Source organism: Macaca nemestrina, chromosome 4 (genome assembly GCF_043159975.1).
Source record: "Macaca nemestrina isolate mMacNem1 chromosome 4, mMacNem.hap1, whole genome shotgun sequence".
NCBI lineage: Eukaryota > Metazoa > Chordata > Mammalia > Primates > Cercopithecidae > Macaca > Macaca nemestrina.
In genome coordinates, this window is record NC_092128.1 from 16759667 (window position 1) to 16775887 (window position 16221).

The 16221-nt window shown below is 44.6% G+C and overlaps 1 protein-coding gene across 1 annotated transcript; it reads left to right on the forward strand.

The window, feature by feature from the left end:
* The first annotated feature begins 7162 nt into the window (after positions 1-7162).
* LOC105471251 (putative DBH-like monooxygenase protein 2) lies at positions 7163-15173 on the forward strand. The gene is made up of 13 exons (XM_011723609.2): positions 7163-7450; positions 8093-8239; positions 8775-8936; positions 9182-9265; positions 10105-10272; positions 10464-10566; positions 10759-10925; positions 11276-11367; positions 11647-11743; positions 11877-11936; positions 13388-13518; positions 14320-14434; positions 14725-15173. The coding sequence occupies exons 1-13, from the start codon at positions 7163-7165 to the stop codon at positions 14872-14874; spliced, it is 1764 nt and encodes a 587-aa protein (XP_011721911.2). The 3' UTR covers positions 14875-15173.
* The last annotated feature ends 1048 nt before the right edge of the window (positions 15174-16221 follow it).

A 16221-nucleotide genomic window follows, 5' to 3' on the forward strand; every position in this document is an offset into this window, starting at 1 on the left:
GTACTTCCTCCTCAGATTACTAGCTGCTAATTCATGTCAGGATTTGTTAAGTCCGCCAAACGCCATTTATCTGTTTATAGACTCCTTAATATTAGCTCCCAACAGGGAACGCTGGATGTGTGCCTAAGCTCAAGGGCCTCCCACTGACCCTGAAGCCCTAATACATATTAGCCCATTATGAACGCCTCCTCAGGTTCACCTGTGTCTAAGCCCCTACCTCTCCATTAGATCCATTTCTGTTCTCCTCCTCAGAAGCCCTGAAATAATGGGATATAGGCCATAAATTCAGGCTATGTTTCTGCTTGGTTTGCATAAATCTGGATGATAAAGGAGTATTCCCCTCTCTCTGCCTTCAGAACTGCAAGTGAATTTTTGAGCTCATGCTTTTTGTTCTCTGAGAATGTTTTAAATGAAGAAATAATAAAGGAAAGAAAAGGAGTAAAATCTGGAGGAAGTGAAGAGGAAATACGCCACATATTTCTTGAAATTCACAGTGTATCTAGTAAACATCTAAAAGTTGAATAAGTATCGTATACATTTATCGGTTAATTGAGAGGGTGACAGAGACAAGGGAGAATAAACAGCTCTGTTAAGTGGCTATATTCACTTACCAGTCTTAGAATTCCACAATATTTTTTGTGTGTGGAGAAGAGGAATGCATTAATTTGTAGGCTTTATTCTTATTTGAATAATTTTCTTTTTCCTTGCTAAACGTAAGAAAATGTCACAATGCTAACAAAATCATTTCTCATTATCGAAATTTTGAATGGATGGGAATTTTCCCATATTAAATGGCTGCTTTTCTGTTTCAAGAATACATTTTTTGGGGGGAATATTAAAAAGATAGCTTCTAATAGACAGATGCTTTAATAGGTAATAGACAGGCATAAGTGAAAAATAGACATAGGCTATTATAGTCAGGTTGACAAGTACATTTATTGGTAGTTGGACTTCTCATTACATAGGCCCTTATCTAATCATATTTATGCATAATTCATAACTCTTTATGCTTCACAGGACTATTGTGAAGGATAATTAAATGTTATTTACAAGTGGCAAATAAATAGTACACTTTCTGAAAAGTTTTGTAAATATTAAATCATACATTTTTATACCTAGCATGTGTAAGGAAAAAGAAACTCTTGGTGAATACTGTTCACAAGGTTAAAAAATCCTTTCTATGATATAAAGTCATATCTACTTTAATTGTTGTATAAATTCAGATTTCAAAACTTAGGCCATTTTACTAGCTGACTTTTGTGCAAACAATTATTTGTTTTATATGCTTGTATTATACACATACATATATATTGGCATATATATGTATGTAGAAAGAGCATTAAGAATTAGCTGTGAATTAGTAGATAATTAAAAGGAAGTAATTATCTTTTATTTACTTATAGTTTGGTGAATCTCTTTGCAAATCAGCAATATTGTCTTAGAAACTTAATTTTTATCTCTTGCCCATAGTTTCTTATTTTCTACCATTTTCAAATTTTAGAGAAATAAATTTAACCTCAAATTGGGTAACTAAACCACCAACAGTGGTCTAGTAAGATCTTCATTCCTTTCACAGACTGTAATTTAATTCATTTATAAGGGTAGTTGAGAATTTTCTGTAATTGGACTCTTTAGTGACAGTCTCTGTTGTAGACGCCCAATTAGTTAAATAGTTAATCTATCTGAGTACTGCTAGATGATAACTATTGGCAAGCATGTAATGTATTTTGTTCATACAAATAGTAAAAATTCAAATTTCTTTCTTAGAAGTTGTAATTTTTCAGAAGGTAAATTTGAAATAATTTTATTTGGTGGTGTGGCAATGACATTTTCTCAGATTTTAAAGTTAGTAAATTAAGCAGAGAGAAGTCACTTAAATACTTACTGAAAAACTATACTTAAATACTTTTTTAAAATCTCAACTTTTATTTTAAATACAGGGGCTACATGTGTTGGTTTGCTACGTGGGAATATTGCACCCAGGTAGTGAGCATAGTATTAGATAGGTAGTTTTTCAACCCACATCCCCTTTCCTCCCTCCCCTCTCTAGTAGTCCACAATGCCCCTTGTTCCCAAGTTTATGTCCATGTGTGCTCAATGTTTAGCTCCCACTTATAACAGTGAACATGCATATTTTATTTTCTACTCTTGCATTAATTTGCTTAGGATAATGGCCTCCAGATCCAACCATGTTTCTGCAAAGGACATGCTTTTATTCTTTTTTATGGCTGCATAGTATTCCATGGTGTATATATACCACATTTTCTTTATCCAGTCTGCCATTGATGGGCACCTAGGTCTTTGCTACTGTGGCCAGCATAAGGATGAACATATGAGTGCATGTGTCTTTTTGGTAGAATGATTTATATTCTTTTGGGTAATATAATTACCCAAATGGGATTGCTGGGTCAAATAGTAAATCTGTTTTAAGTTCTTTGAGAAATCCCCAAACTGTTCTCCACAGTGGCTGAACTAGTTTACATTGCCACCAACAATGTATAAGCATTTCCTTTTCTCTGCAGCTTCACCAGCATCTGTTGCTTTTTTGACTTTTTAATAATGTTCATTCTGACTTGTGTGAGATGCTATTGCGTTGTGGTTTTGATTTGCCTTTCTCTGATGATTAGTGATGATGAGCATTTTTCACGTTTGTCGGCTGCTCATATGTTTTCTTTCGAGAACTGTCTGTTCATCTCCTTTGCCTATTTTTTAACGGAGTTATTTGATTTATATCTTCTTAACTTATTTAAATTCCTTATCGAATCGGGACATTTGATTTTTGTTGGATGTATAGCTTGTGAATGTTTTCTTCCAATCTGTAGGTTATCTGTTCTGTTGATAGTTTCTCTCACTGTGCAGAACCTCTTTAGTTTAATTAAGTCTCACTTGTGAATTTTAATTTTTGTCGTAATTGCTTTGGGGGACTTAGCAAAACATTATTTGCCAAGGCCAATTTCAAGAAGGGCATTTTCTGGTTTCTTCTAGAATTTTTGTAGTTTTGAGGTCTTACATTTATTTATTTATTATTTATTTATTTATTTTGAGATGGAGACTTGCTCTGACACCCAGGTTGAAGTGCAGTGGCACCATCTCAGCTCCCTGCAACCTATGTCTCCCTGGTTCAAGCAATTGTCCTGCCTCAGTCTCCCCGGTAGCTGGGATTACAAGCACATGCCACCATGCCCAGCTAATTTTGTTGTATTTTTAGTAGAGATAGAGTTTCACCATGTTGGCCAGGCTGGTCTCGAACTCCTGACCTCAAGTGATCCACCTGCCTTAGCCTGTCAAGTCCTCTTAACTTGAGGAATATAGATGCTGTTTATCTTGAGAACATGTATATAGTAGGTTGTATCTGCTGGGCTGCACAGCAGAGGAGATTTCTTTCTGTTTTCACAATCTCTTTGCAGGTTGGCGTTAACTTGCATCACATTCTGGCTTAATGTTTATCTAATAATAACTAGTTTAACACCTGGGTGACAAAATAATCTGTGTAACTACCCCCCATGAAACAAGTTTACCTATATAACAAGCCTGCACATACATGTACCCCTGAACTTAAAATAAGTTAAAAAAAAAAAAAAAAGAAGATTTTTGGTCGGGCACAGCGGCTCACGCTTGTAATCAATCCCAGCACTTTGGGAGGCCGACGTGGGTGGATCACTTAAGGTCAGAAATTTGAGACCAGCGTGATCAATATGGTAAAACCCTGCCTTTACTAAAAGTATAAAAATTAACCATGCATGGTGGCGGGCACCTGTAGTCCCAGCTACTCCGGAGGCTGAGACAGGAGAATCGCTTGAACCTGGGAGGCAAACACTGCAGTGAGTTGAGATCACACCACTGCACTCCAGCCTGGGCGACAGAGCGAGACTCCATCTCAAAAAAAAAAAAGATTTTAAAGCTGTTTTTGTTATCATCTACCTTTGTAGAGAGGTTTTCTGAGATGGGGGATTTTTTTCTCCTTGAATTATTTCTAATAATATTTAATTACTTATGAAATATATTTAATTATATTTGATTAATTCATATAAGTATATAATATTCAATTATTTTACTGAAACTCAATAATAGATTTAGTTATATTTTCCCAACAACTCATAATGCTGCCACTACCCAGCAGTGTGACCTTGGGCTTCTGTAGCTTCATCCATAGGATGGAAATAATAACAAAAACTATAAATGGAGGGTCAATACATTTTAGAATAGAGCTTGGCACAGACCAAGCTTTCAGTAAGAGCTGACTTCTATGACTGCAATGGTAAATTTTAAATTCAATTAAAATATGACAACTGGTAGTCACTTCAGTCTTTAATTACCATTCACTTAGTACTCAACCGAGATTATGTACCCTAGAACTTGAAGTATAATTTTTTTAAAAAGCTTGAATTCTCATAATTTTTTTAATTTTTAAAATTATTTTTAAAAAATTTTATGGGTACATAGTAGGTGTAGGGTACATGAGATATTTTGATACAGGCATGCAATGTAAAATAAGCACATCAAGCATTTAGCCTAGGCTGGGTACAGTGGCTCATGCCTGTAATTCCAGCAGTTTGGAAGGCGGAGGCAGGCGCATCGCTTGAGCCCAGGAGTTTGAGACCAGTTTGGGCAACATGGTGATGTGCTGTCTCTACAAAAAATACAAAACTTAGCTGGGCATAGTGGTGTACACCTACAATCTCAGCTACTCAGGAGGCTGAGGCAGAAGGGTAGCCTGAGCCTGAGAGGTCCAGGCTGCAGTGAACCATGATTACGCCACTGCAATCCAGCCTAGGTGACAAGCTGAGACCTTGTCTCAATAAATAAATAAATAAATAAAAAGAATTTATCCTTTGAGTTACAAACAATCCAATTACATTCTTTAAGTTCAGCCATAAAAAAGAAGGAGATCCACCTATTTTTCAACATTGACAAGAGGCCTCATGTTTTCAGAAAGCTTGGAAACCAATCATCTGGGAAATTCGACTTAAAAGGCCCTGTATCCACCATCTCTCCAACCTCAGTGTTTTACAGAGAGCAAGAAGGAGGCACAGAGGAGTTTAGAAGCTGAACTTCACTATTTCAAGAACTGGGACTGCACTGCCCTCAGGTCAGTATCCCTCCTGCGGTGTCTTTCCTGTCACAGGCACTCAATAAATGCAGAAGGGAAGCAGGGTCAACCCCAGCCCCATCTCCCTAGAGAGCCCCATGTAGGTGTTGCAAAGGCCTGGCTTCCTGGGGTGGAAGCCAGATAAGGGTCCAGGAGAAGAGACCCCCTGAGTCTGCAGTCGCTGCTCCAGCTCTTTGGTGAGTACGTTGCCTCTTTGCTGAGGAGGGTGCTCTGGCCAGCAGGACAGATTGCAGGATAAGGGATCCTGGGCCCGTCTCAATTTACAGGACTGGCTCTCCTGTATCCTTGCTGCCCCCTCCCTTAATCCTCAAGTGAGATTGGGATCAGAGTGTCTCCGTGCACCTGTTATCTCTCTGGTGTTATTGCTCCTCAAGGTCAGTGCCTCCCAGGCTCCGACCTCTCCTCTCCTCTTGGCTCAGCTCTGGTCCTGGGCCAAGATACGCCTTTTGCTTCCAGGTGGCTGCCTAGCTCCCTACCTTCTCTGTCAGTCGTAGAGTTAGGGGTTGTGACTGCCCCCTTGGGGCATTTGTTTTCTCCCTCACCCCACCCCAGCTACTACTCAAGTGCTCACAGTAGCAGCAAACTACTTTAACTGAGTCCTTACCAGCTTTGAGGAGCTCAGTAGCTAAAACGAAGACTGCGCCTGCAATGAGAAGCTGTAAGCAGATCGCACTGGCATCCGTACACCCACACCTGAGCTGAATTCTTCTGTGGAGATGTGAGGTCCAGTCTGTATGGGAGAGGCCCTCAGGGCCCATGTCTTCTCCATTGTCAAATGGAGAGCCAGCAACCGGGAGTCAGATGAGGTGACTTCTAGCTCTAGGTCAGCTGTGTCAGTCTCCAGGGGGGAAATACTGTGGAGTTAGAGTCAGACTTTGATTTCTTCCCTAAGAAGCATCCAACAAATGTCACTGAATTCCTCCTCCAGAACAAGCCATGTGGAAATGCATGGCAGGGATCTGGTACCTGTGGGGTGTCTGTGGCCTAAGGAAATTATGGTCAGGGACCATGACCTGCCATTGACTCAAGGGGCATCAAGCACCACTCTTGTTATCCTTTGGAGCTCCCGTTTCACATCATCTAGAAATTAACTGGATTGGAATGTTTGGAAAACTAAGTGGCTCTAAAGTTCTTTTCTATTCTGGTGTTGTAATATTCTAACCTTCCTTCTATGTTGCTTACATTGTTTGCATAATACTAATGTGCTCAATCGGGCAAGTTCAGCCCGCCATGGAGCCATTAAACTAATTTCTCTGAAAGGTAATTGATGGCCGGAAGGGAAAGCACAAAGCATCCCAAAGGCGAACTCATGTTTATTTCTCACCTTCTCCCTCTTCTTCCCCTCACCTCCCCCTGCTTCCTGCTCCTCCCCAGGAGTGTGCAGAAAACCAAAGCTGCCCCAGACAACCATCTGAGAAGCTGATTATCCCTCCTCTCAGTGTCTTTCTAGGGATTAGTAGCAAAGCCTCCTCCAGCAGGTGGAAATCACAGCCTTCCCCGCAGTCCCTGCCAGCAACTTCCCTCCTTCCTGCACTGCACTGGGAAACTAAAAGACTAGGTTTACAAGGGGTCCCCATCCCTGCTAGAACTGCAGTTCTATGCATAGACAAAATGGAAAATACCTGTAAAAAGTGGGGTAGGGGCATATTCCAGAGGCAGAATGTCCTGTAAAGACATCCCAGGATAGAAGATGGAAGAGGGGGGCAGGAAGCAAGGGGGAGAAAAAGAAACTAAACTTTCTTGATTCTGCAGAGTCCCCACTGGCAGCATGCTGGCATGGGGTCAGGGTGGAAAGTCTAAATGACTCCATCCTGAGAATTTTCTGCCAGGCCCCTGCTTCAGAGTGAAAGCAACTTGCCCTGTATCCTCTCCAGGCACCTCTCACCTCCAGAGTTATGTAAGGGGCACCGCTCTGAACCTGAAGGATAATCAGATCAGAAGTGCCCCAGCCTGGCCCTCCCCCATGGCATGGTGCCTGGCCCAGGTAGGACATAAAACTCCGAAGCTCTCCAATGTTCCTCTGCAGGGGAGATGCTCCAGGTCCCAGGAGCCATGGCCCATGACCTTCTCTTCAGGCTTTTTCCGCTTTTGGCCCTGGCAGCCCCCTTACAAAGCAACCGCCCTGGCCCCACATCTCGCCTGCGCTATTCCAGGTTCCTAGATCCTTCCAATGTCATTTTCCTGTGTTGGGACTTTGACCTTGAGGCTGAAATCATCAGTTTTGAGCTCCAGGTCCGGACAGCTGGCTGGGTGGGCTTAGGTGTCACAAATCGCTACACCAATGTGGGAAGTGATCTGGTTGTTGGAGGAGTCTTGCCCAATGGCAATGTCTATTTCTCAGTAAGTCTGAGGGCGACTTGCTTCCAAGGATGAGGGTCTTTGTTGGGTTGAGGTTGGTTTCCTGTCCAGAAACAATCCACATTCCCCAAGGATATCTAAACACACTCCCAGAATGCCCGCTGAATGCTGGTTGTCTCCCTCCAGAAATAATCCACTGTAGAGTTTGAAATCTAGGTCTTCTATACCGCATGTCTCTAAGACTGCTGAGAGAATGAAACCATTAAATTGTGAGATACTTTTGCACTCCTTACTTGCTGATAGCCCACTAAATGCAGGTCACTGGGGAAAATTCAAAGCTGTTTGAGAAAGAGTTACATGAAGAGCCACATGAGAGAAAATGAATGTCATGCATACTTCAGATAATATGTGAGCCTTCAAGTATTAGGGATGCAGGAATATCAGACTTTATGGAGATGAGATTTGAAATGGGAGAAGTAAAGCAAGGTCAGGTGGTGAAACTCCATTATCCATAAAAGGGTGCTCTGCCATGTTCTTCAGCCCATGCTCTGCCCAAGGAGAAAACTACATAATAGAGAACACCTGGGTTCTGCTACTCTAGTATCCTAGGTGAGCTGAAGGGACAGCTACTGCTCCAAAGCATGAGTTCCTAGTTCTTACTTCTTGACCTTCACTGGACCCAAGGATCAGCACTTGGTAAATGGAGACACTCTGAAGGAGGATGGGAGCCAGGATGCTGAGCTGCTGGGGCTGACAGAAGATGCTGTCTACACCACCATGCGCTTTTCCAGGCCCTTCCGCTCCTGTGACCCGCATGACCTGGATATTACGGTAAAATAGCGAGCAGAGAAAAGCATTTAATCACAAGCAGGTTTTCCTTCTGGAGAGGTAGTTGCCTCCAGTCAGGCAGCTAGTCATCATTCCCAGGACTTCTATTCCTCTCAGCCTTCTCAGGTCATATTCCAATTGTGCCACCTGTTGAAATCCACAAGCCTTCCGCAGGGTGGCCTCCTACTGATTCACCTCCTGCCCACCCACCCCAGGGTTCTCCTCTTGAAGAATTCTAACCAGTTTCGTTGACCTTTAGAGCATCAGGATTTAAGAGTTTAATTCAGTCCTTTCATTTTACAGATGTGGCCACAGGCTTAGAGAGGGCATGCGAGAGGGAATGTGACTTGCTCAAGATCACCAGCAAGTGAGCCTCAGAGGCAGAAATAGAACCTGACCAGTTCTCACCCCTAGTGTGAAGCTCCTTCCATTCCACCATGTAGATATGAGCAAGTACCTTGTGTAGGTCCTTGGGTGCAGGGATATGCAGAGTGCTGCTCGGAGGTGGCAGCACCTCAATGTTCACGGCACCCCGCAGAGTGACACTGTGAGGGTGCTGGCCGCCTATGGTCTGGATGACACTCTGAAGCTGGATCAGGAGCGTACTTTTGTCAAGTCCATCTTTCTGCTACAAGTTGTCCACCCTGATGATCTGGATGTCCCCAAGGACACCATCATCCATGACTTGGAGATCACTGATGTAAGATGCCTTGGTCCCACCCAGCAGCCTCCAGCTCCCTTCTCCTTTCCCCACTCAACCCAGATTCCACCTCTAGCACTCAGTATTCAGTACATCCCTTGGGTGGAGATTACTCTGACTCTTCTCTGTCCCCTAAGGACTGCCAGTCTGACCCTAACATGAAACTCCTTCCCTGGCCTGGCCCTTACCCTATTTCTTTGGAGCCTCACTGTCATCTGGTTCAGCTTCTGTGCACCCTTCCACAGTTCCTCATTCCAGAGGATGACACCACGTACGCCTGCACCTTTCTTCCTCTCCCCATTGTTAGCGAGAAACATCACATTTACAAGGTATGGTGGACGAGATGGGGGGCATTGTCAAGGCAGGGAAGGGTGCTGGAGCGGAGCGGGGGGTGTGGTCAACCCCGGATGATGAAGTCTGGAAAATTTCTTGGAGGAAGCAAGAGGGAAGTAGTTGCAAGAACAGGGGGACAGGCAGGGCTTGGTGGAGGCCGTGGCTACATCATTTCCTGAGCCCAGAACTGTAACTCCCAGCTCTGTTTTATTTAAGCCCCACAATGCAACAGACATGTTGATGAAGGTTACGAATTAATAATTGTTTGCAAAGAACAAAGTATGAGCCTCAACCTGGCCCCAGAATTGTGCTTTCTTAGCCCAAGAGGAGGTAAAGGCAGGGAGAGGATGTGGCCAGGGGCTGTCAGGAGGTTAGTGAAGTCTGGCTAGAATGAACTCAAACTAGGTAACCCAATTTCATATTTGAGTGATTTCAATTTTGATCAAATAAATAAAGGTATGATGTCACAATCGTAAGTGACAAATGTGGAGACTTTTTTTCTTTAGGCAGATAATTTGAGAAGGCATGGCTACATGTTCAGATACAGTGAACTGAGGAGGTTACTAAGGGAAGGCAGAAGTCTTGGAATGTCCCTCGCTAGATTTCATATGTCTGCTCTCCAGAAGAGGCTTAAAGGAGGAGGGAGTTGAGAGAAGAGTCAAACTGAGTGGGTGGGAAAATGATAGCTTGGGGAACAAAACCAGAGAAAAAGGGAGAGAGACAAACAGAGAGAAGAGGGAATTGGGTATAGTTTTATTTGACAAAAAGGAAGGAAGATAATATGGATTTGATGTAGGTGGTCTTGATCATGCTCTGCTCTCCTTTTTCCACCCAGTTTGAGCCTAAGTTGGTCTACCACAATGAGACAATGGTGCATCACATCCTGGTGTATGCCTGTGGCAATGCTAGCGTTCTCCCCACAGGCATCAGCGACTGCTATGGGGCCGACCCTGCCTTCTCCCTCTGCTCACAGGTCATCGTGGGCTGGGCTGTCGGGGGCACTGTGAGTCCTGTGATGGGGGAAACACATGGCTAAGCAGGTGCATGTGGTTGGGTAATGAGATCACTGGGCTGGTGGAAGACCAGCGGATAGGGGAAGTCTGGGATGACAATTAGAAAACAAGGCCAGGAGCCCCGAGTCCCTACACCTGGTTCCCAGTCCTTCTTGCTGCCAGGTGTCCCTTCTTCCAACAGAGCTACCAGTTTCCAGATGATGTGGGTGTCTCTATTGGGACTCCCTTGGACCCTCAGTGGATCCGACTGGAGGTTCATTACAGCAATTTTAACAACCTGCCTGGTGAGCACTCAGAGGATTTAAGGAAGGGAGGCTGGTGGGGCTGGCTGGTTCTTTCGGTATTGGGAGCGCACTGTGGGATGTGTGCTGACTCTGTGTGGTCACAGCCCCACTCCAGCTTTCCTGGGCCTCTTTCTGTCTGCATTGTGACCCGCTCTCCTGCCTCCTGTGATTGACTTTTCCTCTCTGCACCAGGTGTGTATGATTCCTCGGGGATTCGCGTGTACTACACTTCTCAGCTGCGCAAATATGACATGGGCGTCCTCCAGCTGGGCTTCTTCACGTTTCCCATCCACTTCATCCCCCCGGGCGCTGAGTCCTTCCTGTCCTACGGGCTGTGTAGGACAGAGAAGTTTGAGGAGGTGGAGCTGGGAGGCGCACCCTTCCTGAGGAGGAGACACGCTCTCCTCGCCCCCCATCCCAGATCTGGTCTGATCCACAAGCCCACACAGCCTGAGCCCCAGACTTGGAGAATAATTACAGCCTGGTGCTCAGGAAATTCACTAACATGACTTTTGCAAGGAAGGGAAGGAGTAGGGGCTTTAAGAACAAGGGGAGTGGGGAAGGAAGAAGGGCCAGAAAGGTTTAATAAGAATTACATTGGCAAATGTCAGTCATCAGAGGAAGGTGTCAAATATCAAGGGAGGAAAATCAAGCAGCAGGTCAAGAACAGAGTCCTTAACAAATCAGGTGCACCTCTTCCCTGTTACAGATGAATGGAGCCCCCGTGCCTGACATACAGGTGTATGGCTACCTGCTGCACACCCACTTGGCTGGACTGGCTCTGCAAGCCGTGCAATACAGGTGAGGAAAGACCTCGAAGCTTTCCCTTCTGTAGTTGGGAATGAATTTTAAGAACAGTGATTTATTCTGTAGCATACAGTTATGCCCGGTTGAGAATAAGGAAGAGCTAGAACTATCTTTGGAGTAGAAATAACTGGAATAAGACTGTGGAAGAAGTTTTTTGTTTATTTTTGTGGATAATCTACTCACAGAATGACCCCACCCACGTGCTACATCTTTATTGGCAGATCCCTCTCTATTTCATCTTCTCTTTTTTACTGAATTCTCGCCTTCCTCTAGGAATGGAACACAACTTCGAACAATCTGTAAAGACGATTCCTACGACTTCAATCTGCAGGAGACTCGAGATTTGCCCTCTCGAGTGGAGATCAAGCCGGTGAGAGTCTGAGGGAGGCCAGAAGAGTTGGGGGCAGCAGCATCATATGTCATCACTGCCAGCCAAGAAAGTTCTCAAGCTGTACCAGTCCCTCTGTGTCTTACTCTCAGCCTTCATGTTTCACTCTGAACAGGGAGATGAATTGCTGGTTGAATGTCACTACCAGACACTGGACCGTGACTTCATGACATTTGTAAGTGACCTCTCTCCCCACCATGGTCACCATGGACCATAACCCCAGTGGAGAGCCCACTCATAGCTTTCGCTATCCAGTGACCCCTGTGATTTCACTGAAGCCCCTTCCTTCCTCCAATGGCATCACATATCCACACAGGGCTTTTCATGTTCTCACACCCCATGCATCTAAGATAGGAACAGGGATTTCTTACATTCTCTGCCAATAACCCACCAAGATCATGGAAATATAGTATGCTATAGCGACTAAGAACAGAGATGCTGGGGCCTCACTGCCTGGGTTTGAATGTCAGCACAATCATTTAGTACATTTTTAGACAAGTTATTTGACTTCTTTGTATCTCAGTTTCCCAATTTGCATAAGATTAATACTACTTTCTACCTCATAAAGATTGTTGTGAGAGTTGGTTGACACACGCAAAACACCTCGATCATTGCCTGACTTGTAGTAGATGATCAGTTAAAGTTGGCTATTGTTTCTATGATCACAAGAAAATCCCCTGTTTTGTGCATCAGGAGTGGTTCAGTGCTTGTGGGGTTCAAAAGGTGTTGCAGGCTACTGAGGAAAAAAATACTGTCCTACAAATGATTATAATATAAGGTAGTAAGTGATATATACCATGAAAGAAGAATGGGAATAATCCACTGGGGAAATTCACAGGAAAGAATCACGAGATCCTACCACAGTGAACTGAACATGTGATGTAGGTGAATGAGTCCTGTTTTAGGCACATAGAGAAGGGGAACTCCGGAGAAGGAGAAAACTGAGAAAGCCATATATAAGGAAAGCATGGGGTGCACATGAAGAAGTTTGGCTGGAAGTTAAAAATTGGGAAAAGATATCTGAAGGAATGGAATGAGGATGAGGATGATAAACTTGGAAACAGTCCTTGAAGCAGGGGTGATCCTGACCTACCTATATCCCCAGGACAGCAGGGCTAACTCTGTAAATATTTGCCAGGTAAGTAAATGGAATGAATGAATAGGTTGGAATTTCTTAGATAGAATCAAATAATTGGTTTAGTGATGACTGACTATTGTTTAATGGACTACTGGAAGCCACTGGAGGTTTCGGAATAGGCAAATGGCAGGATGCAAGCTCAATTATAAACAACTTGTCTGGCAGCTCTACAGAGGTCAGATTGCAATTAGAACAGATGAGTAACTGACACTAGTGGAGAGGCAGATGATCTAGCCCAAACCAGGATAGTGGCAGTGAAGCTGAGGACAGGGCAGATATATGGAATGGTTTTTTGGAAATAATATCAATAATTGTCCACCAGTGAAAACAGAGCAGCAAATAGGGGAGTGAGCTGGCTCTACCTTAAGGGAAAAGGAGAATGGCATCACTGGTAAGAAAACCACTTCAACTATTTTCTGTTTGCTTTGTCCTCCTCTCTCTGCGTGCCTTTGTATCTCTGTCTCTCTGTCTTTGTCTATTTCCTCCAGGGAGGCCCCAGCACCATTAATGAGATGTGCCTCATCTTCCTCTTCTACTATCCGCGAAATAACATCTCCAGCTGCATGGGGTACCCTGACATTATCTACGTGGCCCACGAACTGGGGGAGGAGGCATCAGAGTGAGTCATCCTGAAATATAAGACCTCGTGTGTTGGGGAGGGTCCTTGGGGAGGACTGGGGGAGGAAGAAAAGAAGCCCTACCCACTACCTCCTAAGCTGGTGAGCCAAGATTCCTTCAGGGGCTGCCTGACCAGCTCCTGCCCACCTCGCTCCTATTCCCATCAGGATCTAACTCTGAAAGCTCTGGCACAAGACAGGAATTTTTGTGGGACTTCTTTTCCCATATCAGCAAGGTCATTCAGAGGAACCGATAAATCTGAACCCTAGAAGTGAGATCCTTTATTTACAAATTCTTTGTCTGCCTTTTTTCGCATACACTACTTGACTCAGCCAAAGACTGTGTTTACTTTCAAGTCATGACCTTTCATTACTTTGGGGTAAGGATCCCCTCTGAGGTTCTCATGAGAACTATGAAATGTTTTTGCATGAAAAAAATGTACATCTGTGCAAATACATCCTATTTCACATACAATTTCAGGGCAATGAAATTGCTTCCAAGAAGGAGGCAATAAAGTGACTTCAGGAAACCTGTCTCACTCCATGCCCACCAGAGGAAGAACCACTTCCTAAAGAGTCAGAAGATCCGCTTTTTCATGTTTTAAAATTCTCATCTCTGAGTTCTCATATTTCTCTTTTCAAACTCCTTATAATTTTCTCTTTGTATTGTAAGACATTACTTATGGCTTTTGCTGACATGGAATTGATTCTAACAAAAATGAGGGTACATATTTTGCCAAAGCTCTAAGTCAACCCTAAACTACGATTTGTTCCCCCTGTCCTGATCCTACCACCCACGGCAGCTCCATGGAGGGAATCATGGCCATGAACAATGTCGAGTGGACCCCGGAGAGCATTAAGAAAGCTGAGAAAGCCTGCAAGGAGGCCCAGCAGACAGTGATAATAAAGACCATTGATGTGAGTGTCCCAGGAGAGACCACCCTCTAGAGTTAGAGATGGAGGGGTGGGGGCTGGTGCTGGTTGGCAGCAAGAAAAGAGAAGAATGAGGGACATGAATGGCAATGGTAGGAACACTGGGTCAGGGAACAGGGTGCTGAGAAGGCAGAAAGGTGAGTTGTTGCTGTCCTGGGTTGCAGATGTGGTCAGAGCCTCATGGTTAGCCTGTGAGCGCTGTGAGGACGGGGGATGATCTCAGGAAAGAAAAGGGAGATCTTTACCTTTAGCTTGTTTTTCCCCCTCTCTTGCAGGAGGTGGTGGAAAACACAACAGGCTGGATTCCAGACATCATCCCTACTCCCCGGGGGCCCTGCTTGGAGTCCTTGGGAGGCAAAGTGGAGGCCCACGACAAGACCCCTGCAGGCTTCAGGCCCTCTCAAGCTCTAGCAGGGCCACCCTGAGGCATCTCTCCCTGGCGGCCGTCCTGCTGGTGCAGCGCACACTCTCCTGGCTCCTGGCCATGCCGCAGACTGGAGTCTGATGCTGTCTCTTCATGTACATACCCACGACGCTCTCTCCTCAGTCCTCCCTTATTATCAAACACAGAAACTCCTCCCTGCGTTGTCCCCCGCCCCAAATCCCTCATCTGTGTTCCTTCTCATGACCCAGGTCTTGACACTGCAGGCCTGGGCACTGCACATATTCCATAAATATTCTTCTGTGACAAACTATGCAAATCATCCTCTAAAGCATTAGAATCACTGGTGGGGCCACATATTTTCTGGCAGAGTCTTGTTCCAAGCCTGGGTGTGAGGTAATGGATCCACTCTCTGAGAAGGCTGGTGCCCCAGCTTTCTTAAGAAGATGTATGGAAAGGAAGGGACTTGAATCAGAGAGAGAGCCCTGTAAACCTCCCTTGGCCCATACCTGGCCCTGGAGGTGGTTTCTGTTTCTCTTTCTTCTGGCATTTGTGCCTGGCCCTGTAAGTTGGGGAGAGAAAACAATAATTGCAGTAAAGGGAGGGGCTCTGTTTATAAAGGACACATCTCAATACATCGTATTAAAGAAAACTCGGCTCGCTTCCTGTTGCCATCTCTTTCCTTTGAGCTTTTATTCCAGAAGGGGCAGCTGGACGGTCTCAAATTGCTCTATATTAGGTCCTCAGGGGGCACTTGAGGACCTGGTTGTCCAAATGTGACATTTAATGCACAGCTTTGCTCTCCTCACCTGTATCCCTGCTGTCCAACGATCTTTGTTTATCCCATTGAGTATCACGTTGTCAAGACTGAGGCCACTAGGTTTCAAGAGCCTACCTGAGCAGGCAGGCTGGATTGAATGCTAAGATCAGGACAAGGGCAAGACAGAGAGAGGCAGTCTTTAGCACTGGAGCCCAGGCATGTCAAGGAGGTTCGCACAGGAACAGAGCAGTGACTAGGTGCAAATCGTTCATGGAGTCAGGCTGCAGTTCACAACTTCAGTTTTCAGGAAAGGACAATTTTCACTGTGGCTGCCTTGAGAATTTCTGGAGGTATTTATGTATTTTTCTAAGCTTGACAGGCTCAGCACCACCCTATTCTTCAAGTTTTAAAGTCACCATTCTCATCTATGAATCGCTTTGCTCATTGTTCATGTCATCTAAGAGGGACCCCTACTCTGGATATCCAAAGGTGTTTAGAGGGATCTGAATCCTCTGGAAACCAGGACTACGGCCTCAGCGAACTCTGTGTCACTACTCCAGAGGCCTAGTGTTGAACTAATATCATAGCTCTGCTTCCTGGCAGAGCAATATGTCCCTCTGGGATTGGTGA

Coding starts and splice junctions, on each gene's coding strand:
- LOC105471251 (XM_011723609.2), top strand. CDS start 7,163: ATGGCCCATGACCTTCTCTTCAGGCTTTTTCCGCTTTTGGCCCTGGCA. Junction 7,451..8,092: donor ATGGCAATGTCTATTTCTCA/GTAAGTCTGAGG, acceptor ACTGGACCCAAG/GATCAGCACTTGGTAAATGG. Junction 14,435..14,724: donor TGATAATAAAGACCATTGAT/GTGAGTGTCCCA, acceptor CCTCTCTTGCAG/GAGGTGGTGGAAAACACAAC.